The sequence below is a fragment of the Rattus norvegicus genome, chromosome 7 (assembly GCF_036323735.1).
Source record: "Rattus norvegicus strain BN/NHsdMcwi chromosome 7, GRCr8, whole genome shotgun sequence".
NCBI classification, from domain to species: Eukaryota; Metazoa; Chordata; class Mammalia; order Rodentia; family Muridae; genus Rattus; species Rattus norvegicus.
Window position 1 is genome coordinate 125416881 of NC_086025.1, and position 24290 is coordinate 125441170.

At 39.6% G+C, this 24290-nt stretch overlaps 1 protein-coding gene across 8 annotated transcripts in view; it reads left to right on the forward strand.

Moving 5' to 3' along the window:
* Cntn1 (contactin 1) overlaps positions 1-23517 on the forward strand; it is a 297760-nt gene extending 274243 nt beyond the window's left edge. For 7 of the 8 annotated variants that reach the window (XM_017594616.3, XM_063262899.1, XM_063262902.1 and 4 more), the window contains one exon: positions 21069-23517. In XM_017594616.3, the coding sequence (XP_017450105.1) occupies positions 21069-21148 (80 nt within the window). In that variant the 3' untranslated portion in view covers positions 21149-23517. 8 annotated transcript variants of the gene reach the window in all.
* Positions 23518-24290: the final 773 nt, after the last annotated feature.

Below are 24290 nucleotides of genomic sequence, written 5' to 3' on the forward strand. Positions count from 1 at the left end.
TAGAAGAAGGGGAGGGGGATGGGATGGGGGCTTATCTCCGGAAAACCAGGAAAGGGAATAACATTTGAAATGTAAATTTAAAAAATCCAATAAAAGAGATAAAGGAAAAGGAAAAGGAATTTGAGAGTGGGCATGGGCGTGCCAGGAAGGGGAAGGATAGGAAAAGGCCACCATCAGAAGATCATTGTGACAACTGTAAGGTGAGGATGCAGAGACCTGAGGGAGGAGGATACAGCTACAAGACAGGCAATGGTGTGAATGCCCTGGACTCAATCTCAGACTCCTGCCATGCTCTGGAGAAAGGAGCCTCATGACTGTCAAACTAGAATTGAATTCAATGTTGATGAGTGGAACAGGAGCAATAAGAAGCCATTATACTGGGGATTTGCCAGGAAGAAGACTCAAACAGTAATTTTCGGATGATTTGCTGAGAAGTGTGAAAGGGAATGTTCTAACTTGGAAGATTTATATAAACCAGCTGAATCACCTGCTGAACCGAGCAGCAGAAACACACCCAACGAAGGATCCGTCTCCTGAGACCACGTGATTGGAGCTAATCGGGAGCTAGGTGACACAGGCTGTGCCCAGAGTAAAGGCGGGTGGCGAAAGAGCTGGCACGCAAACTGAGAAACCGGAACTCAGCACAGAGCCAGCTCGACAGTCAGATAGCTCCATTTTTACTGGGTTATGAAATTAAAGTACAGAAGATGAGATGGCAGATGTTTGTTGGTGGTGCCCAAAGTTGGCAGATGGTATTGTTAATACAATAAGCGAAGGAAAACACAGACTCATTACTTCTAGCTAAGGAAGAATATCAGAGAAGCATCTGTGTCCTGTAGAATGTTATTCCCAGGCAGAAAAACTAAACGCTGCTTGAAATAGCTGGGGTTTATCCTGATTGGATTGGTGGCTCAGAAATATAGTCAAGAAGCAGGGTTTGCCATCTTCCCCGACTTACGAGAGTCGCAACTAACAAGTTTCCCTGTCTCTGGTTTGCAAGGACCGCAGAAATGGCAGGGATTGCCTGTCCTGTGCAGAGGCTATGTGAAGGAGTATTGTTTCTTATGGTTGATCTTAGAATTAAGTACATTTCTAAAAGCCCCTTGGAAGGTAAAAAGCAAACTTCCACAATATTCAGGACATAGTAATACATTCACACACCCATAAAATGACATTTCCATGATTTCTCAAAATGAGCAAGGCTTACTTTTATCTGAGGAAACTCAAGAAATAAGGTATGATCAATCTAGGTGCACACAGAATGGCTTAACAGTCAAGAGTGCCTTCTGCCCTTGGAGAGGCCCCAAGTTAGGTTCCAGTACCCACATTAGGCAGCTCATGACTGCCTCTAACTATAGTTACAGTAGATGGCCTCTGGCCACCAGGGTACCTACACTTATGTGTACCTATCCCCACAGAGACACACTTATTAAGTCCACATGGTTAAAATAATAAAAGTAAATATTTTTAAAAGATGGATATGGAAATTAAAATAAGAATTTGTTACATAGAGTAAGTTACCAAAAATTGAATCAATAAATTAAATCCAAAGAACACTGATCTGAAGCTAGTATGAGTTTATTATTTATATATAAATATACATGTATTTTATATACATATATATCCCTACCACTAATGCACATTACATATAATACATAAGATACGTAAGAATATTATATATCTTTAAAATATAACCACTGTTAGTAATACTTTATTGGAATATTTTGTCCCTACCAATGTCAAAGTTAACTTAAGAAATCAAGTATACATGACTACTGAAAGAGTTTCTATCATTATTCCAGTGGAAGACTGACGTCTTTGTCTTGTCTTTTCCTTTAAATTAGATATGTCATAATTCTCAATTCTATTTTTCACAATTTATACTATTATTCAGAAGCTATTCCGGGAAGGCAGACTTTGTAATGAGTGTTGCTGAAGGAATGTGCATTAGATTTGGCATGAAAAGGACTCCCATGCATTTTCAGGGGCTAGAAATTAAAGGAACTTACCTTTTGAAAGAATAATTGCACCAAAATGTGGTGGGTTGCTATGATGCTGCTTGTATAATAATGCTAAACACTGGACTCTCAAGATGTGCTTGCTCCCGACAACCAGACCCTTGCATACACCAAGTGATGCTATGTGAAACTTCTCTCCAATTTAACTGGTCAATAAAAATCTAGAGCCTGCAATTGGGCAGGAGAGGAGAAGAGGTAGAACTCAAGGGTTGACACACACCTATCTTATTATATTGATAGCATATAGCACTATAATAACATATCTCTAGTCAAAGGGATTAAAGATAATCTGTGGTCCCATGAATGGATAGTAAGATAGATGTGCGTCCTCTCCAACTGTAGTATAAAGACTTATATTAGTCTCTGGAAATACAGCCAGTAAGTGGCTAAATTAAAGCAATCAAACTATCTTTACACTCTACTTCAAAAGTTCTTCTCCCATGAAACCCCCCAGACTGGGTGTAGCTGTCCGGGTATAATGTGAAGTTAATTGCCTATGTAGAGAAGAGAAAGTGGGTTTTGGACTTTGCTCTTCTGATATTTGGTATTTATAGAGTGTAACAAAAATTTGAAAAACATCTATAAAGGGAAATTATTCTGTTATTAAGGAAAATAAATCTCTGAATATTTCTTATGACTGTAGCTAGAAGCTTTTATATAATAGGTGATTATTATATATTATTAATATATTAATTATATTGTATAATATAATTCTATCATTAAAAGGAATAAAATCCTTAAAATGGGCAAAAATCTATGTGACAATATGTTGCAGTGGCACATCTCCTATTGTAGTATAAACCAGCTTTAATTCTTAAAGTACGTCCCATATCTGGGTAAGGTCAAGTGTGAAATGTCTTGGTAGATTCCTACATGAGGAATCTTGGTAGATTCCTATATTAGGAAAGCAAATAACAAGCAGTGACATTCCAAAGGCTGACCACAAGGAACTAAATGATTTCAAACCTCTTTCTGGAGGATGAACTGCCCCAGTCTCTCGTTTCTCTTCTGTGTCCTTCAATGTCTTACCTTCAATCCTCATGTTCTCACCTTTCCTCTCATTCTTAACTGAGCCCCAAAGCAAATTACCAGTACTGCATGTGCCCACGAGAAGCAGGGACCTAAGAGAGTTTCAGATTACAAAACCAAAACAACAAAACAAAGCCAACAAACCAAAACGAAAAGCCCCAACAGGGATGCCTCCCCATCCAGATATAAATTCTTAGGATGCTGACATCTGTGTAGATGGTCCTTCTAGTTCGCTGGCCTCTCAATTTATTCACCTTGTCCCTACTGGTGACGTTTGTCCTTTACCCACTCGTGTTCAGAGCCCAGATGGGTACATGTAAGGGTGAATGAGGATTGAGGGGGCACTTCAAAACTGAAAGGGGTGGCCTTGTGGTGTTTACTAATTTCTTTTTATATTTTAATTGGGGCTTCAGAGAGCTCAGTGGTTAAGAACACTGGGTGGTCTTCCAGAATAACCATGGTTAATTTTGAGCACCCAGCTCAAAAGCAGCTCTAATTTAAGTCCCAGGACATCCAACACCAAGAGCCTCTTCTGGCCTAAGCAGCCTTACTATATAAAAGTGGTGCCTGTACATCCATGCAAACAAATCATCTATGTACACACAGATAAAATGTGAAAAAATCTAAACTATTTTGTGTGTGCATATGTGTATGAGTTCATGTGCATATTCACATGCTTTTGCATGTGTGTACATGTGTGGAGATCAAAGGACAGTTTACAAGAGTCAGTTTTATCCTTCCACCATGTGGGTTCCAGGGACAGAACTTGGATTGTCAGGTTTGTCAACAAGCACATTTTTTCACTGAGCTACCTCACTGGTCCACATTTACTATTTTTGATGGAATTTAAGCAACTGGCCACCAATAGCAACAGACAAATTCAGCAAAATGCCAATCTAAGAAGACCAATCAAGGTGCAGGTGATTAACAGCAGCCTGGGGTGATGACCAAAAATGAGTCTTCCCTTTCAAACCCATTTCAATTCCTAAAAATTCAGTGATTACTTCCTTTCCCTAGAGTTACTTTTTTATTTTATGAATATTTTTCTATATTGTGTAAGTGTCCCACATGTTTCCCTGGTGTACCCTAAGGTCAAAAAAAAGTCAGGTCTCTCAGAGCTGTAGTTACATATGATTTTTGAGCAGCCATGTGGGTGCCAAAAAACCAAACCTAGGTCCTTTACAAAGCAGCAAGTGCTCTTAACTGCTGAGTCATCTCTCCAGTCCCATAAATTACTTGTATAATATTAATATAGTGTGTTAAACAGCCTTTAAAATCTGTAAAAAATTTCCCATGTCAGGAGCCATTTAGATGACAAGATTCAAGTCCTAAGGATAACAGTGGCAATAATAAATCTGAAAGACATATAGTAGATAACTATGAGACAAATTATGTAATTAAATAACTAGGAAGATTATACAAACAGATACATAGAAGAAAAACCATGTAATAGTCAACTAAAAGAAGGCCACTGCCACTGTTAGAAAGGCTGATATTGAAATCTTCATTCTGGTTTGCTGTGTGAGGGGTCACTTACTTAACATGAACATAGTCATTTCTTAAGGAATTCCCCAGAATTCCTAGTGACTGGAAAAGAGCAACTAGTCCGTTGCTTTTATAAACTCCTCACAGAAGTGATAAAAGCTAAATCTTTCCTTGAGTGTACAAAAATTTTAAAAGAGCTTGATATTTGAACCAAGGATCCACAACAGAGAATTCACCTTTCTAGAAAATAAGATAATTTCCAATCATGAATCACCAGAACCAAGAGTTCTATGCTGCTACAATACAAAGTGATCAGTGTCACTGTATGGTATGGATGAGACACTAGGCATGCATCCTGGACATCCTGGCCAGCCAATGCTCGGGTTCAGCCAGTGACACCTTATACATTTCTACTTCTTGTATATTCCTATTTTTTTCAAAAAACTTTTTTTACTTGAGGAAGAGCAAGGGTCAGGGCAGCTGCTTAGAATCTTTCTAACAGTTATAGAGATTCAGTGAATTAAAGTTCATTAGTACTCCATTCCTGGGGGAAAAGTATGGAATCCCAGGGACCCTTCGGATAGCTAGATGGTTCTGGATCCCACTGCAAGGCAGTCATCTCATACGTGAGTTTATAGTCACTTTAGGAAGAAAGATATTTGATCCCAAGACACTATTTCTGGCAAGTGAGATGGTAATTTCTCATATCCCTGAAGCCATGGCTGAATAAGGAATGATCGAATGAGAATTTTAGTACATTTTTTTCCTTGAGAGAATTTATAGATAGTCATGTACCCAAATCATGATGTGAAAGTCAAGGGGACAAGGACTTTTGACTACTGTGGCTACATTTAGATGCATTTAGACAACCATAGTAATTTCTAGCTCTCAACTCATTCTGCTACAGATGGCAGAATCACTGTGTTCTCCAGCAATAATAAGGTCCCCACAAAGCATCCATGAGAACTTCCCAGGTCCCCCTTCTACAAGCAAAGGCAAGAGTGATGTTTTAATTACACATTATATCAACAAAGCAAAATGACCCCTTGCAAAGGGCCTTGTACACAGTGGACAATTCAATGTGATAGAAATTGAAGCAATCAATGGAAAAGATATTTGTCAACAATTCATTTAAAGGATAATATATGCTGCACATCATACTGTCCAAAGAACTTGCAACAAATGAAATCATGGGAAAGACATCCTCTCTTTAGGCTGCTTCATCTGCACTCCCCATCTTTTGCGTTTTTCGAGTCCTCACCTGGTTGTTGGTTGGGGAGCTTCATTCAGAAAGACAATCAGAAGTTTAAAAATGTATATTTAAGTTAATCTGAGCCTGTACTTTGACAATACCAAATCTCTTTCATCTTGGCTAACAATGTGAGTGACTGCTAATCAAAGTCTCGAAAATTTGGGGTCCACAGCCCTGACAGATACCTGTCTGAATCTACTCTCACCTTGAAGAAGAAACCCTTCCATACCTACTGTTTCTTAGTGCCAAGGGAGGAATTTACACACAAGTACTGGAATATTATGGAGCATGCCAGTGAGTATTTTCTGAACATTTCCTCTCACCAATAACTGAAGTAATGCACATACAAAGTAGAGTTTCTGTACCTGAAGATGAGGATTCATAGCATCCAGCTTCATGGTGGGTCAGTGTTATGGGTTCAGCTGTCTCACCCAGATGCAGATAATGGACGCCACCATGACCTTGGGCATAGACAGAAATTAAGACCAGCAAAGACTGTCTATTAAATTTGTGGAAAGGAAGAACAGAGAAGAATTCAGTGGCTCGTGGAAAGATAAATCTATCTCTTTAGTTTGAATTTTCTTGTTTAGACACACAATTAAGTGTAAAGACAATTACACGGTGACCAAACAGAATCATTTTTCTTCAAGAAGAACCTCGTTCTCTAGTCAGTATACAAAAGGCGAGCCAACAAGAATAAAGGCAGTGGAAGAAATGAAAAGGAAGTGGAGAAATGGTCCTCTGTTTCTTTGCAAGTCCAGGACGTCTACCTGCAGCTCCTCTATGGGTAACCTCTAAACCTAAGTCCTAATGAGAAGAACCACCTTGGCAAGTAGGAACACATTGGTGTTGAGCCTTGCCACTCTTCATTTTACAACTGAACCTCAAGCCTGACTGAGTTCACAAGGCAGATAGAGGGAATAGAAAGGAGCTGTTTGTTGTTATGAGCCTGGCACAAGAGAGTGGCATCCGGAGCCCCCCAGCTTGCCGAACTTTAATTGAGGTTAAGAAAGAATGACACTGGTGGCAGATGGATATTCTCCACAGTCTACACTGCCACTTTGCGCAATGTTCTATCGAGCAGCTAGTTCCAGAGCCAAGTTCATAGTCCATCAAAAACATCATGCTCGGGTTGCTGGGGATATCAAGCAGACATCCTGTGTTACTGGTAAAGATCTGGCATATGTCCTGAATAAACAAATCAAGAAGTCCATTGATGGCATCTTGTACACTGGATGAATAGGACCTTGAGCCTGGAACCTGGTGACTTCCTTGTCTCTTACTCCAGGTTCCATGTAGTCTTGCTAAATGCAAAATAAAACCATTTTGAATCAACATATTAAATGCATAGTAGTGGCTTCTACAATATGTACTAGCATTTTTTTTTTAGTTCTTTTTTTCGGAGCTGGGGACCGAACCCAGGGTGTACTAGCATTTTTTAAAGAAAAATTATTCTTGCACACACCCTGTTATATAACCATTCCACTCTCCATTTTGTAGCTCAAAGAGGCTAAGAGCCTTCTGAGAGGTCCCACTGTCAAGCGAGCTGTGGCAGTATGCAAAGGCATCCTCTCTTACCCCCAAATTCACACTCCTGCTAAACTGCCACCTTGGTGTTTCAAGCTGCAGTGAGCCAATGTTCAAAGTCCTCCTAATTCTAGATTTACCTTGCCAAAAATTCCTATCAGCACTGAAGTTATTAGAGGTTACTTTTGCACTTCACTGACCATCGTTCTGTGGCAACTGTCCAGTCCATTCTGAGAGGAAGTGCAGCCTGGCAGTCTGGCTTTTTCTGATGGGGAAGGACCAAAGTCAATAGCACAGAATAAGTAGCACCACAGTGTACGCTGCCAGCAAACTACACACATCTGCCAAAAATACAAACAGCTATTTTGCTTGGCTTCTAGGCTCCTAATTGACGAACAAGTAGAAGAGGCAGCATTAGTTTAGTGGCTTTCGCTGTTTTCAAAAAAACCACCAAAGCCACCAGTGTTTATATGATCAAGCTCTGGATGCATACATATAAACTAATATCATGTTTGATTATTATAAAGAAGAAGAAACATAACAAATAAGCTTGAAAATTGTAAGGCTAAATGCTTGATATCCTTAAATATTAGGGTTGGCTTAGAATCAATGCAACATGGTCAGAATGCTAGCCTTCAGGCTTCTAAGACCGAAGATTGTCATTTTGAGAATTCCTCATGCACATCCTGAAGAACTGAAACATTCAGAGATACACACAGCCTTTAGAAACTGTGCCCGTGGTCCATGGTTACAAACTAGCGACTGGTGGTACAAGGAGTGGGTCTTAAGCCTTTTCTTTTTTACCTACATTAGTATGTTACTAGCCAAAGATACAGAGAGACAAGAAAATATTTAAAATCAAAATATGCAAATAGATGCATAGGTAATAGAATGAAAAAAAAAAACCTACCCTAAGATCATCAAATACAGAACAATCCTGCTATACCTAAAACTCAAATCTGTTTCCTTTTCTGATTTTGCCTATGTTTTCTTTTCTAGACACTTTTAAAGCTAGTTAGGGTAAATGACTGTTACTTTGTTTTTCTAAAAATCAGAAAACAAATGATTCAAATAGTAGATTTGAAATATAAAAATGTGTGAACATTCCCTCTGGGGGTGGAGGGGCACTTTTCACAGCAAATCCAATTAACTTATCAACTTTCTGTAAGGCTGTCCCCTCCCACTGCACTTCAGTTATTGTGTTTTATTTTTAACTGGCAGATTGTGTCTATTGACAGGATAAATGTGGTGGTTGGTCTAAAGATATGTTGTGGATTCAGTGAAACACACAAGCATTTTCATCGCCTTATCAACTTGCTCTAGTATAATAAGAAAGTTAAGCATTTCTTTTTCCTGGCATGGCGAGATGACTAGATGGATAAGAAAGCACCTGCATCCAGTCAGATGGTCGAGTTCATCACCAAGGAGAGGGAGAAATGATCCTACCAAGCTGTCCTGCGACCTTCATGAATGCTCCAAAATGCTCACACAAACACACATAAATGTAAAAAGCATAAAGGCCATTTTCTTAAGTATTTTCAATAAACATTGTAGACTAGACATTATAAAGGTATCGATTTTGATATGTGGCCTAATGGAAAATTGAAAGTCCACCCCACTAAGATGCAGGGTTACTGCACACTCCGTGACAAATTCCAGGTTAATAAACTTTCTGCTTGGGGAGTTTGTACATCTTATCCTTTCAGTGTTAAGTTGAAACAGGACAAAGAATGGGATGCCAACTTACAATGAGAAGCTACCATGTGCAAGTAACAAAAACCAGAAAAATTACTGAAGAATGAATCCGTTGGTGCTGGTTTGGATGAATCAACTGACGCTTGTTCTGATGAACCAGCTGACACTGGATCTGACCAATCAACTGACGCTGGTTCTGATGCTGCTGTTGTCAGGACGTTTTCTGCATCCTAGTGCTGAAGGATGCTGTGAAACACGTGCTTTTGCCTTCATGACTTCCTGTCAATCACATGTTCAGATCATCATTTACTCGGCCACAGTTGTTGATTTAGGGGAAGGAGGGGAAGGTTGACCACACATTTGCATATTGAATTTTCTGTGAAAGAAGTTATTATATGTTTGCTATTGATTTACTTAGGATACATGTTTATTCAGGAGGACAGTGTGTGCCAAAGTTGAGAGGAAAGTTAGACATAACGCAGACCTGGGCATTCCATGCTTGAACTCTAGTCCTTAGGACCAGTACATTGTTATCTTCCTTCTGTGGGTCAGTTTCTGTTACATAAGCCAAAGGCACTTGATTGCTAAAGTAGAGAGAGATTATACAGGAGCAGACCTATTCTCAGAAAGTTTGGTATGCCAAGCTTTTATTATTAATAATTCTTCTTCTCCTTCTCCTCCTCCTCCTTCTCTTCCTCCTCCTCTTTCTCCTTCTTCTCCTCCTCCTTCTCCTTCTCCTCCCCCTCCCCCTCCTCCTCCCCCTCCTCCTCCTCCCCCTCCTCCTCCTCCCCCTCCTTCTTCTCCTTCTTCCTCTTCTTCTTCTTCTTCTTCTTCTTCTTCTTCTTCTTCTTCTTCTTCTTCTTCTTCTTCTTCTTCTTCTTCTTCTTCTTCTTCTTCTTCTTCTTCTTCTCCTTCTCCTTCTCCTTCTCCTTCTCCTTCTCCTTCTCCTTCTCCTTCTCCTTCTCCTTCTCCTTCTTCTCCCTCTCCCTCTCCCTCTCATTCTCCTCCTCCTCCTCCTTCATCATCATCATCATCACCATTCCAACTTCCACCATCACATTTGAAATGTGTTGTGCAGGAGCTGACTATTGTAGGAACCACCTACTGGTAATTTCCTATTAGTCACGTAATTTTTTTGAAGTGAAACAACTGTTTACCGATTGCTGTAAGTAGAGACCCACAATTCCTTGGGGGTGACGGAGTGCAGCTGCTCAGAACACAGCCAGCAAATCTTACCTAAGGAGAACAAAATATGTCAGTCTACTGCCTTAAGAACCTTAAGAGGACTCTACTCAAGGTGCAGACTCAAGGTTCAGACTGTCTCCTGTCTCGAGTCTACTGCTTGAATAAAGCATTCTTTTTCCACACAATTTAGTAATGAGCTTCCAAAGGTTATAATACCTTATTAAGATAAAATATGACATATATGTTCATATGACCATATGTGAATACACATTTGCATGTATAAGCACATCTTGGATAAACATTCTCAATTCTCATAATAAACCAATGAGATGTGTATAATTTTATTTTCTAGCGGGAGGAACTAGGGCATAAAAAGATGAGCCAACCAGAAAAATGTGAAGGCAGAGATGTGCCTTGCTTGGCCTGCCTTCCAACCCCAAACTTTGAGCTGCCACACGGTACTGTTGTCAAAAAGCTCTTACAATTCTAAACAACAGTGAACCATTACCTGCTTGTTGGTTATTTCTTTCCTGACAAAATGTTGTTCATGGAAGGGTGGCCTTCTTCCTTGTCTCTGTTATTTAAACATTAAACAGATTATACCATGAAGACAATTCATAAAGAGCAATGCTACAGGTTTGGCTCCACTCCCAGGGGTTCCTTCATTGGTCCTCTTCTTTAGGCCAACTCCCCCAACCCACACATTCTTTCTCTCCCACCTACACTTCATAATCAGAAAACTATGGTTCAACTCCTTAATATTCAAGTTCAGTACATTCTATGTATGAGGCTCGGGATAAGTAAAGCAGTTGAAAATATACTTTGGCTCTATGTAGCTCTGTGTGGAAATTGAACATTGTCTAGATGTTAGTACATGGAATGGACACCAATATAATACTCTAAAAAGAAACTTCTATGTATGATGGGTTTGCCAGCTGAACGGAAGCAGTATCTTGTTTAGGACGCTTGTGATTCAATGTAAACATATACATATATACACACATATATGTATATGCTAATATTATAATTATGCTTCTAAGAACTCCATGTCTGAATGCAGTATATTGTGTTCAAAATCATTTCCCCTCCTCCTTGTACTAACTTTTCTCGTAGCCACCTTCCATCTGCCACCCTACTTTGACTTTCTTATATTTTATATTTTTAAAGCCCACGGAGTCCTATTCGTGCTGCAGATGTGGCGTTATCCCTTAGAGCGTGGTTAGACTACCAAAGACCACACCATTAAAGAAAACTGTGTCTCCCTGCCTTAACAGCTACCAGCTGTCAACAACTCCTAAACTGGGGACGGGGTTCATTACCTCATCCCCGATCCACACTGGAAGGCTGACTGTCTTGCTCTGTGCAGGTCTAGTGCAGAGACCTGCAGCTTCCGTCATTTCATGCTTGTCCTGCTCTGCCCAGAAAACACTCTCTCATCCCAATCCTCCCCATTCCAATCCTTGCATGCCCTTCTGCAATGTTTTCCCAGCCTTGGATGGGTATGTGTGATATCGATGTCCTTCTGAGGGCCGACGTTCCACAGACATCTATTCTCTGCACATCAGTTGTCAAAATTAGAGTTTCTGTGTTAACCGCTATCCACTGCACAAATGAGCTTCTCTGATAAGTCACCTCTGTGAGTTGAACTAATGTATGGCTATAGGGAGTCATGTTTAGAGAGCGATTTGAAGCTATGCCCCCTTAGCAAAATGATATTTGTAAGTTCCTCCCTGTTGCCTGAGATCTCCCTAGCCATGGGTTCTTGATTAGACCTACAGGAACCAGGACTTAGTTTCCTCCTGTGGACTGGGTCTTGACTAAAAATGTTCTTGAGCTCCTCCATCCCATTCATGCCAATGTTGCCTCAATGGGCATGTCTTTCCAGGTTGGTTTTTATTGTAACTCTCTGGACTCATAGCTAGGTCAGACTGTTAATGTCTTTTCTCTCCATAAAGGCAGAGTAGCTCCAGGTACTATGAAAACCAGCCAACAGAGAGGAAGCTTCCCTGTTGGAACAAGCTAGATTTCTCCAAGTCCTTTCATCCAAGTGTGTAGTGTTCTCAGCAATAGAGCCTTAATGTCAAGTTCCGGTGAGCAACCAAGTCAATGGCTTGGACAGTATGGTTGTGTGGGTTTCTAAGACCCCAGAGACAAACAAATAAACAAAGAAAACTGAAAAAAAAAACAGCTCAAAAGGAGGTATCTCACGCCTGGCATTAGCCTTTATTTATTCACTTTTAATTTTTTGGAAACATATAGATTCTGAGAGGAGCACTACACCCTGTGTGTGATTGTGCTATTTAAACTGGAGTATGGGGCTGGGTGGTGGTGGTAGTGGTGGTAGGTTCCCATGTGGCTTTCTCAAATACCCTTTCCCTACCTCCCCTCCATTCCACCCTCTCTTTCTACTTAAATCTCTGCACACACCCATACACCACTACTTCCCTTTCCCTTTCTACGGCCTGTGTTAAACTATGCTGTATCCCTTAAGATTTTTCTCCCTCCCCACTAGTAGTTCTGAAAGGTGCTTTTATAAAACACAGACGCACTATCTGCCAACACAAAAGATTATTTGACTTTTTCCGTGAAGTAACCTGATAGGTATTTACACTCCCTTTCTCTATATACCACTGCCCTCTCTACCCAATTCCTCCTTCTTCTGCACTTGTCTTCCTCCTCCTGACTAGAGACCCTCTTTCCCCCATTATTCTCATCAGATCACATATTCCCTGTAATCCCTCAATTCATTGTCTCTACCAACCCCCTCTCTGGAAACCGTCCCCATTTTGCATTACTAGTCTCTGTAGCTACTGTAGGAATATGTACTCACATCTGAAAGTTGGAAGTTAGGAACCTCAAACAAGAGAAAAGAGGTGACGTGAACACACACGCACACACTTGTGTGTGACTGTAATTCTTGAAGTAATTAAGTCCAAAAGTTCTATTTAAAAGAAATAGTCAAGAAGACTCTAAATTGGCTTGAGGCTTATTCTGATATGGAAAACACGATTCATAAGATTGATGATTTGCTCACAATTACCATCCAGGAAATGTACGAAAAGGAAAGTACATAGTCAGTGGATGCAGTTAGTCTTTCATGCGAATAGTAACCTAAGGGTTGTAAAGTATAAACCCAACATATATTGAAAACCCCACAAGAATATATTTTTATATATCTCACACACGTTTATTTAATGACTAAATAGTAATTCAATTAGCTCTCTAATTTCTGTTCGGAATGTAGAAGCAGACTGAAGATGCAGACCACAATTATATAAACTTGAGTCATTAGAGACATTAAATATAACACACTGAAACACAAAAGGTTTATTTTAAATAAATCGAATATCCCGATGTCAAAGCCACAAATTATGAAATTGTGTTTGGTTTGTTTCCTAACACCAAAACTTCAAAATGGCATCTCTGATTGACTAAACGGCTTTCTGCAGCCAGTTAGGACTTTGCCAAGCCACATATTCAGACAAACACATCAGTGCAGACCCATTGCTGATGTAATTGTGGTCAATGGGGAGAGAGTTGGAGAGACCCTCTAGTCGCCCTCACATGGGTCTTTAGGAGAGGTCACCTAAATTAGGTCAGGCATGGAAAACTAAATGTTTTGCTGTTTAATTGAGGTTTGTTATTGGTCATCTTATCAGAATAAAATAACATGTGGGTTATGGCATATTTTATAAATATGCAGAAAAATAGAATGTTTAAAAACCACACAAGAATGTAAAAACCTCTTTCAAACAGCATAGGTAGCAGCTGTGGCTTTCCACGTGGTTTCTCTCCCTCTTGTGCCCTTGCCTTGACACAGAAAGGGCAAAGTTCGGTGTCCTCAGATCGAAAGAGCATGGGGAAGACTAAACAGTCATTCTCTCTGCTGATCATCTTTTACATAGTTATTTGCCCTGGATTGACTTTTAAAAATTTATATTGGCTTGAGTGATATTTCTGTTTAATGCATTATTGAGGAAGTGGAATATAAAATTAAATACACAGTTTCTTAAAATTACTTAATGCTGATATATGCATTTTTACACCTACTTTTTTCCATTTCTTATCCTAAAACCCTGAAATCATGGCTTATTGAAAAAATCCTACTGCTCTAAACAGTTTAGGTGTGTGCACGTGTGTGTGTGTGTGTGTGTGTGTGTGTGTGTGTGTGTATAAGGGTCACCAGAATTCGTTTTGTGCTGTGGAATAAGATGTACCAGATACCCAAGTCATCATCACTCATGGCATTGTTGTTGACAGCAGTTGACCACATTTGCAATATGGAGGCATTGGGAGCAGCTGGTAAGGGGCTGGACCTTTGATATGTTCTCAGCTTTTGACCTTCAGTGGCCTACTTATTTCTTTTTAATTTCCTTATCTCTTTTATTTTTGAGATTATTATAGAATTACATCATTTCCTATTTCTCTTTCCTCCCTAAACCTTTCTATACAACACTATTTGTCCTCTTTCGAATTAATGCTTTTTTAAATTATTGTTATATATTTACATATGTGTATGCATGTGTGTGTGTTCCTAAATGCATAAGCACAACCTGCTCAGTCTGTGTGTCATTTGCTGTATGTATGTTTCATACATACAATGTTTCAGAGCTGACCACTTGGTATTTTATAATCTGTTGATGTTCTCTTCCCTGAGGAACATTATTTCTCTTGCTCTGAGTTTTCTTAGTTGCCTATAGTTCTTTGTATAGGGTGGATGCCTCCTGGGCTTTCCCTCATTTTTGTTAGCATACCTGTTGCTGTTCTCACTCTACTCATTGCTGGGCAGCCATGTTGGTGAGACTGTTTTGGGTGTAGCTTCTGACATTAGGAGACACAGTCTCACAGTAAAATCCCTGACCCTCTGGCTCTTACAATCTTCCCACCCTGTATTATACACTGGACCCCTAAGCCTTAGGTACAAGAGTTGTATCATAGTTGTAACCACTGGGGCTATGCTCCACAACTCTCTATTTTGATTGGTTATGGATTTCTGTAATGGTCTCTGTTGCAAAGAAAGGTTTCCTTGAAGAGGGGCGAGGACAAGTCTACCAGGAGATGACTGGCCTGAAAGGTGGTATGAATGAAGAAGGCTAGTCCAGTGTCCACTAGGAACTTAACAGGTTTGCACCCTGCCTTTGCTGTGACCTGGGGGATGAAAAGGAAGGATCCCAGACTGTGTCATTTTTCACTTAAGTGACAAACTGGATGGACCTCTTTTCCGTCTTCTGGTCTAGGCATTCATTCTTCCAATGTCCTCTGTTTATTGTAAGCACATTGGTACTTCTCCTTATATCTAGACATACCTTTTCTCGGTCTCCCTCTGTCTGTTTTCCTAAGAGCAGATACTATCCTGGTTTGTCTCTTTACCTGGCTCTCCTTGGTCGAGTCCTGGTTCCTATAGACTTTCGGGGCAATTTTTAATACCTGGGCCTATTCATATCCTCAAATCCCTCTAATTTTTGAAGCTCCTTTCTACATCCAAAAAATAAATGTAGCTGACTGCATGACAAAGGCAATGTTTTCTGCTTGCTCATTTTGGGGGACATCTGGACTAATCAAGGACTTATGCAATATGCTTCCCGGAGTTGTCCCAGGAACCCAGAAGACAATTTATCAGATCCCTGAATAACCTTACTCCCCTAAGACAGATTAATGTGCATCCTAGTCTCTGCTTTCAAGCCTGCCAATAAGACCTGGTAAAAAAACTGTCCAAAGACTCCTTTACCTCTGTTAGTATGGTGTTGGGGTCCCATTCTGCTAAAACCAAAGGAAGAATCTGTTTGTTCTGAGCCTCATTGTCATCCTGGCCCCATGAGCTGCCTTCCTACTCTTCAGCTGAATGCTGACACTCCTCAGCTGTGAAAAGGGTGACCAGGAGCTGTTGACAGTTGACACATGAGGACTGATGACTAACGAAGACAGCCTCTAGCAGGCTGATGAATGAGAGCCTGTGGTTTTTCAGAAAAGGGAGGATTTTGAATCTTCCAGTTATATAGATCATTGGCTGAAAAGAAACATAAACTATAAGTGGGGGTAGGGTGGTCTTTTCGCTCTTCCTCCTTCGGCACATTTAAACTATAAGTCCATTGATGGCCTCTCTTTAAGGAAGAATGGAAATAGACACAATCACTTAAAGAAAAGGCTGCCAGGCTTCCTTGTACATGGCAAGGATGGGGAGAGGTGAAAGTCTGTTTCCCATGCACTTCCTAGGGAACTGAAAGCAGGGTCTCTCCTCCCACCACATCCATTGTTCTGGGAGGAGTATAAAGAAGTGAGATTCCTATTTTCTCTGGAGGAATGGAGTGAACAGGTAGCACACTGGTTTCTATGTAAGCTCCAGCCAGACCAAAGGACCCTGCCCCCCAAAGCTAGAGCATGTGTCTTTGACCAAAGGGTGGGTGGGTAGTTGATCAAAGACAAACAACAGTTGATACAAGAGCTGGTCTGGGTGACCATCGGGAGGCTCAATCATTGTGTTCCAAATGGCTCATGCTATTTGGGGATGTAGCATGTCCTCAGGAGGACCGTCCAAACACAGAGGACAGCCAGTCAATCTCATCATAGGAAAGGTGTGTGGTTTCCAAGGTAAGAAGTGAACAGCATAGTTGCTTTTGTCTGAAAAAGCATCTGTCTCTGAAATATTTTAACATACATTTCATGGGTGTCTTGTGACAAATCTCTTCCCCACCTTTTACAAAAGACAGGTTGGCAGAATAGAAAGGGAAAAACAAGACAGAGACAAGCAATGACAGTGACGAGACCAATTAGGGGTGGTCACCACACACTCATACATTTGAACAGATCAGAGGAGAATGATCTTCGTGACATTTCACGAAGATCTTGGATGCTGGTCAGCAGCCAAATTGGGCCTCTCCATTGCATACTGAACAGAAGGACCTTAACCAGACTTATGAGCAACTTTTGATTTTTGTGCATTGGGGAGCAATTGATCAGAAGTGGTCCCAGAGCCCTGGGACATCTAGAGTTGTGCACCTCCTTGATCCCAGACTTTAGTAGGCTTCCAAACCTTAGCATAATTGATGCCCTAGTGTGACTGCTATCCAGACCTCGCAACCCAGCATGTAGGCAGAAACACATATCACAATGATAACAAAACCCTACTTCATTAAATCCCCTAAAGGGGCCCCTTGACCACCACACTCTTCCCCACACCTAGGTGCTCTGAAACCCCCTTGTCTCAAGGTCTCATTTCTGGTGATTATGCTTGAGCCTTCAGAAACAGTGTAAAGTAGCTACAAAAGAGTCCAAGCCAAAGGAAAGCCAGATGGCCAGCATCTACACTGTGTGTTCAGGACCCCATTGTACTCCCAAGGCTTTCTCTGGGGGAGTGTGTAAGCACAAAACTGTATTCTGGGTTGACATACTTCTGTTAGTAATAGCAGTTAGCCAGAAACAGGATTGCAGAAGCAAAAAAGCAAGGTTAGTACATTTAAGGATTGATCCAGAACTATGGGATTTAATGAATTAGGCCTTTGTTCTCAAATTGGCAGGTATTGCTGCCTACATGCTGGGTTCCAAGGCCTGGATAGCAGTCACATTATCATATCAACTGTGCCAAGGTTTAGGAGCCTACTATAGTCTGGAGGCCTATTACAGGCTCTACTGGTTCCCGGGTTTCCATCAAAAAATCAGCCATTAATCTCATGCATTTTTCTTTCTATTCAACTTGTGGGTTTTCTCTCTCACAGATAGGAATACGTTTTATTTGTTCTGTGTGCTCACCGTCTTATCTATCATGTACTATGGAAAGTTTCTTTCCCGATCGTACGTACTTGATGGTTCTGAGTGTTTATTGTATTTGTACAGGTATGCCTTTCCTTCGATGGCAGAAGTTTCTTCTATGGTCTTGTTGAAGATCTGGTCTAGGCTGTTGACTTGGGAGTCTTCTCCCTCATCTGTGCCTATAAACTGAATTCTTTATGGTGTCCCAGGTGTCTTGTATGTTCCTTTCCTTGCTTGTTTGATCTGGATTCTCTACTGTATCTTAGAGTCTTGTTGTTTACCTTCTGCTCAATTCATTCCATTTGTAAAACTTTGCTTTAAGTTTCCTATCTGGGTTACTGGGGTTTTTAATTCCATTGTCATTTTGGCTTGGGTTCTCGTCATTGTTTCCCTTTACTGAATTCTGGTTTGAGATCCTGGATTGACTTTATTCCCTCAGCATCAGCTTGTGTTTTCTTGGGCCCTGCTCAGGCATTTATTCTCCTTAAGTTCTTTTCCCATGACCTCATCTAGGTACTCTGTGTGTCTCCTTTAAACCTCTTAAGCTCTTTGATGATGTTTATAAACAATGGTTTAGATGTCATGTCCTGGGGATCACATAATTAGTTTTCACCTGATAACCACTTCTACAAGACTGGTGAGTTTTGAGTAGGAGGTATTATATTGGTCCTGTCTATTGTTTGTATTTTTGCAATGAGATCTGGGCATGTGGACATTTTCTGTTAGTTCTGTGTCTGATATGGACTGAGCAGTTTGAGGGTTGGGTTTGGACTAGAGGTGGAGAATGGCTTAAGTTGAATGAAGTTAGGTTAAAATAAATAAATAAATAAATAAATAAATAAATAAATAAATAAATAAATAAAAAAGAGTACTAGCCTAGTCCAAGCACAGAGAGTAGGGACAAATCTGAGGTGTGGGAGATAAGGATCAGGTAGACTCATTGGGTTAGTTCCTGGAGAAAAATAGTCGAGATCTGGCTGAGTAGAGAGGTTAGATATGGTGTGGGAGTGGTCTGTGGGTCAGAGGTGGGCAGGGTGAATTTTGAAAGGATGCTGTAGACTGGTTCTGGTGCAGGAAGAGTTAGCCAGGTTAGGCTGGGGCAGTGGATATGAGACCCAGGCTAGATCTGGTGGGTTGGGGAGGGTGCATGGAGGGAAGAATCTGAGGAAGGATGCATAGCATCTTCCTGAGTGGAGAGTGGTCTGCAGGTGTCCTACCTGTTTTAAAGAAACGCCTTATTCAGATCTAAGTATGGTCTCTGTGCTACATCAAACGAAGTTAAGAAAGCAAGGGTATGATATCAGCAGACAAATTGGCATGGCTGTCTTCTACTTTGTAAGGAACATAGATACCATTTTAATGCCAAGACTGTTAGGAGAGATTCTTTATATCTCCCTTAAGGTACACTATATAGTAAAGAGTCTACTGCTTTAAATTACTTTTGGTTATGGTAGGTAATTATATTGAAGGTTTCAAATTTCCTAGAGAATTTCCTAATGATACAGCTTTACCACTGGTAGAGTATTATTTTAAGCCTTTCCCTATTTCTAGGACTGAGTTTATCGAAGTTACATACTTTAGCCTAGGAGAAGAGGAAAGAAGCGTATACCGCCATAGTCATACTGTTTACTGTGTTCTCAAGAATTCTAAGGGGAGAAGGTCATGGCCTAGGAATTTGTCTAACATATAAATGTCCCTTAATTGGTAGCACCCAGAATAGGATGTAAATTCAGGTGCACACCTGCTCTATGCTCTCACCAAAGCTACCACCACCATGCTCCATAACCTCTGAAGTAGAGGACAAAATAAATATCTTTAGGGTTGTTTTTGTCAGGTATTGCATTTAGTGAAGAAGAAGAAAAAGCATCTACTACACAGTGTGCTATGCCAGGGCAATTGATCTTCAGTCAACAATTGAAGATTAGCAATAGACGTTCTTACCCAGGGCATGGTGGCTCATGCCTTTAATCCCAGCATTTGGGAGGCAGAAGTAGGTGGAGATCAAGGCAAGCCTGGTCTACAAAGTGAGTTCCAGGACAGGACAGCCAAGGCTGTTACACTTAGAAGAAACCCTGCCTCAAAAAAAAAAAAGGAAAGAAAATAATACATAAAGGAAAAAACAAACAAACAAAAAAGAGGTTATTTCTTATTATTTCTTACTTAATTTTGTGAGCAACTAAATGTCTTTAAATGATTGGAATCAAAAATATGCAATGACTACCTTGTATACATATGTTATTAGTTGAGGTAACACTTTTAGTATTTTTATTCCATCTATCTGATTTTCTATAAAACCCCCAGACATATGCATGCATCAACATTTCATGAAGAGAAGAGGCCATGATTTTGAAAGAGAATGGGAAAAGTTCTATGGGAATTTTCTGAGGGTGGAAAAGGAACAGGGGGATGATGTGACCATTTTACAATCTCAAAAATTAAAGAAATAAGTAATGAAAGGCATAGGAAATAAAATAAAATACACAAAAGTCCTCAGACAAAGTTCTTCAAAATGGATTGTGTTAAACTATGTCAAACACAGAAAATTACAGACTTTCTTGGAAATTCTATGGTGTCAAATACTGCATATGCTACTTTTAAATATTTGACTTATTATTTCCCTGTATAATTGAATAAAATGACATATGGATGTGGCATAAACTTTTAACATGCAGAAGAGTAGAAAGTTAAATCAAAACCTGTAAAAATACAGAAACACTTTAAGTGGTATAGGTGCCATCTGTGTGCTCACATATGATATCTGATTTTTATTATTTATGCTGCTTCTTGACTTTTCACCTTCCGATGGAACTTTGAGACTTCTGGATCACGGGACAATATTAGTATTCCAATGTTATGATTTTAATGCTTTATTTAAGCACTATATATACATACATATATATATATATATATATAGTGAATGATCTCTCTCTGTCTCTCTGTCTCTCTCTCTCTCTCAGAGTCTTTGATAAAATGTTTGTATTGTTCTCATCTCACTAAGTGAGCAATTCATTTCATGTAAAGAAACTTTTGATTTTAGGTCAAAACAATCCTGCCTTCTCCAAAGCAGACTGGGTAAGCAACACTTAGTGTCACTGATGAAATGATGAACACGCTTTTGGTTTGCTTTGCAGGTGTGTCCACGCTGTCATCGGGTCTCCTCAGCTTGCTCCTGCCCTCCCTTGGCTTTCTCGTCTTCTATTCGGAATTCTGAACGTTGTGACATTTGCTGTTCTCATCCTCGCTCAGAGGATGCTCTTCATCATGGGATGACTGTAATTCCTTCTAATCCCTGCGGCTCCATCCTAAGCCAAATAAATTAGACTCTAACAAGCTCTTCAACCGATTTCCCAACACATTACGACTGAGGCATTCAGGAACCCCTTCATCCAAAAGAATAACTTGCAAATGGAAATAAAAATGATTTTTAACTCGTTCCAATATGCCTTATAAACCATTTAACCTGATTCTGTGAAAGTTGCATGATTTAATTCAATGGGCAAGTTACAGTGTTCAGTTCAATGCCATAGGCTGTAGAGTGAAGTAAGCTCACCATACACAGGTGCTTTACATTTAATGACAAGTTGTGAAATATATTAGAGGTTGAATTGTTGATTGTATGTGGTATGTGTAAGAGTAAGGCCGTCTCTTGTATTAGCCTATATGTTTGGGGTCCTGCCTATCTTTGAACGACCCTTATCATTCATTGTCTTTTGAGTTTTCCATAAAATTAAAACAAAAATGGAACAAAAATATCTGACATAAACACAATTACCAAATCGCTTTACTGAATGAGTTGGAAGTTTTTTGACTACGAAAACCAAATTACAGAACTTCCTATCAGTATTCTTATTTTTGATGTAATTTTCTACATATTTGCTTTTCGGTTAGTTTTCTAATGCTGGCGTTCCCATGCCACGTGAGGATTTTTGTTTTTTGTTTTTTGTTTTTTTTTTTTTTTTTACTTTTGTATTCTAATCTGAAGTTGTTTTGCGCTTTTCTTCTCATCAACGTCAAAGCACAGAAGCTGCAGCTCACCCGGAACATTGTCTGTTGCTGTGTTTATCCGTGTGTGGAATGACAGGTCTGGGGAAGTAGAATGCTTTTCTTTATATTGCAACATGATCGTCTTTATCCAGATAGAAACAGGTGACAGTAAAGTGTCAGAGTCTCTGAATGTCCCCATTGTTCTGGTCTTGTGCTCCATGCCTAAGTATAATATAAACTCTCTTGATAGAAGGTGTAGAATCAAGAATTCATATGCAGGTTGGAAAAAAGCTACAGAATTCCATTTCAAGAAATTTAAAGCTCATTTCCCATTCCCAATGCAATACTGAGAACTGGCTAAAAATACCAAATCAGAATGTTGTTCGTGGTCCTATAAAGAATATGCAAAGTCGGGAGGCAGGAGAGGCAGACAGTGTCCTGTCCAGGGATGTCTCCCAAGTGATGATGTGGAGGGATTTGTGAGATGTGAAAGGGAAACCTGTGTTTCCCCATTATCCATGGTGTGCCCAGAGATGTGTCTGAGTGTGGGTGTGGAAGAACTCGGGTAATAAAGAGTTAGCTGGCTCCTGAAATTGTGCAATGTTTGCTTCCTGGAGAAGTCTAATCCTATTTTATTAGCACAATCTTGCTGGCTAATTAGAGACAGAGTTTATCTTTTTAGAAAAGATACCCTATAGGTCCATAAAGAATATTTACAGGAAGCAAAAAATAGATCTATTAATATGTTATCCCTAACTTTAATTTGTATAATTTTTGTACTATATGTGTAAATGTTTAAAGTCCTCATTATGAAAATATCAATAAATATTTCATTAATTTACACTTAACACTTTGTTATACAAATGAAACTTTTTAAATCAGTAAAACAGATGCTCTCCCAGTAGAAGCATGTCAACAAACCATTGCCAGATTTCATAAAATATTTAATGACTTGAAAAAGAAGAAAATGACTTCATACTTTAGGGAGATGAACACTCTGTAAGCTTTCCGGACAAATGTTGTGTTTTCCTTGCTATATTCGGGGGTTCTCCTCTTGCGATGTGACCCATGTTGGGCGTTTTTGTATCATCGATAACAACTACATCTTTTGCCAAATGCATGCCTGCCTTTTCTTTTCCAATATGTGGTGATAAAGACCAAAACCGGCTAGATTTTTGCATGAAAACGGTTCTGAAAGATAAGAAAACAGACTTTGAAAGTTGTTTAGAGTAAATATGTGGCAGATAGACTCAACTCTCTCATGCACAAAGGACTTCCGCTTTTCATTTTCTCATATAATTGTACAGATGTGACTGGGGCCATCGGTTTTAAAGTGTTGTCAAGCTAACCAATGTATCATATGCTTTAAGATGCAAGATTCTTAATTAAACTTTATATAGCTATAGACACATCTGTTGTTTCTTTGTATCCCAGGAGAGGTAATAGTAGTTTTATTTGATACTGATAAATAACGAATTGATTTTTTAGTTATTTTTTATCATTTTTTCAATGGAGTAGTATAGGACCGTCATTTGTCCTTTTTATGAATGAATACAAATTATAAAGAAATAAATGTCTTTACTGTTGCCCAAAAAAGTAATTGTCCCTTCAATTTACCTGAAGTTTGTATTTGTTTTCTGTTAGTATATTTGTATTGTTTTGGTTTTGTTGTTTTGGTTTGGTTTAGAATGAGCTTGGAGTCAAGGAGTAGATTCTCCTGGGTAAGTAAAAATTCAGAGTTTAAAGACCTCAGCATACAAAAGCTTCACAGGGCTTGGAGATACGGCTGAGTTAAGACTGCTTACTATGCCTTTATCATACATCTCACTGACCGTTGTTAACTCCAGTTCCAGGGATCTGATGTTCTCTCTCAACTCCATGGGCACGTGCATACAAGTGGTTAAACATAACTTGGCCAGGTACACACAAGTAATAATAATAATAATAATAATAATAATAATAATAATATAAAAATCTAAAATAGCAAAACAAACTACACCCAGAAACAGACTGTCACACTGCTGAGTATCACTCAATCTCCAGCTAGACATTAAGGCAGGATGCTAGATGCAATCCCCACCCCACCCCCCAAAAAAAATGCCTGTTTAATATTAAGTGAGCTGAACTTCATGATGGAATTTGTGTAAACATATGAATATAAAGACAATGAGTCCGAAACAGGCAAAATCTTTTCATTGTCCTGAATGAGACCAAGCCTAGGATTCTGCTTCTTGAGTTTCCTTTGCCTTTTTTGTTGAGTTCCTATTGAGATTTCATCATTCTGACCTCCCTTCCTGGTTCATGAAAGCTTGCTTTATTCTCTGTTTTTATTTTCGTTTATAAGCTCTGCCTTTATTTCTTGACTTTCA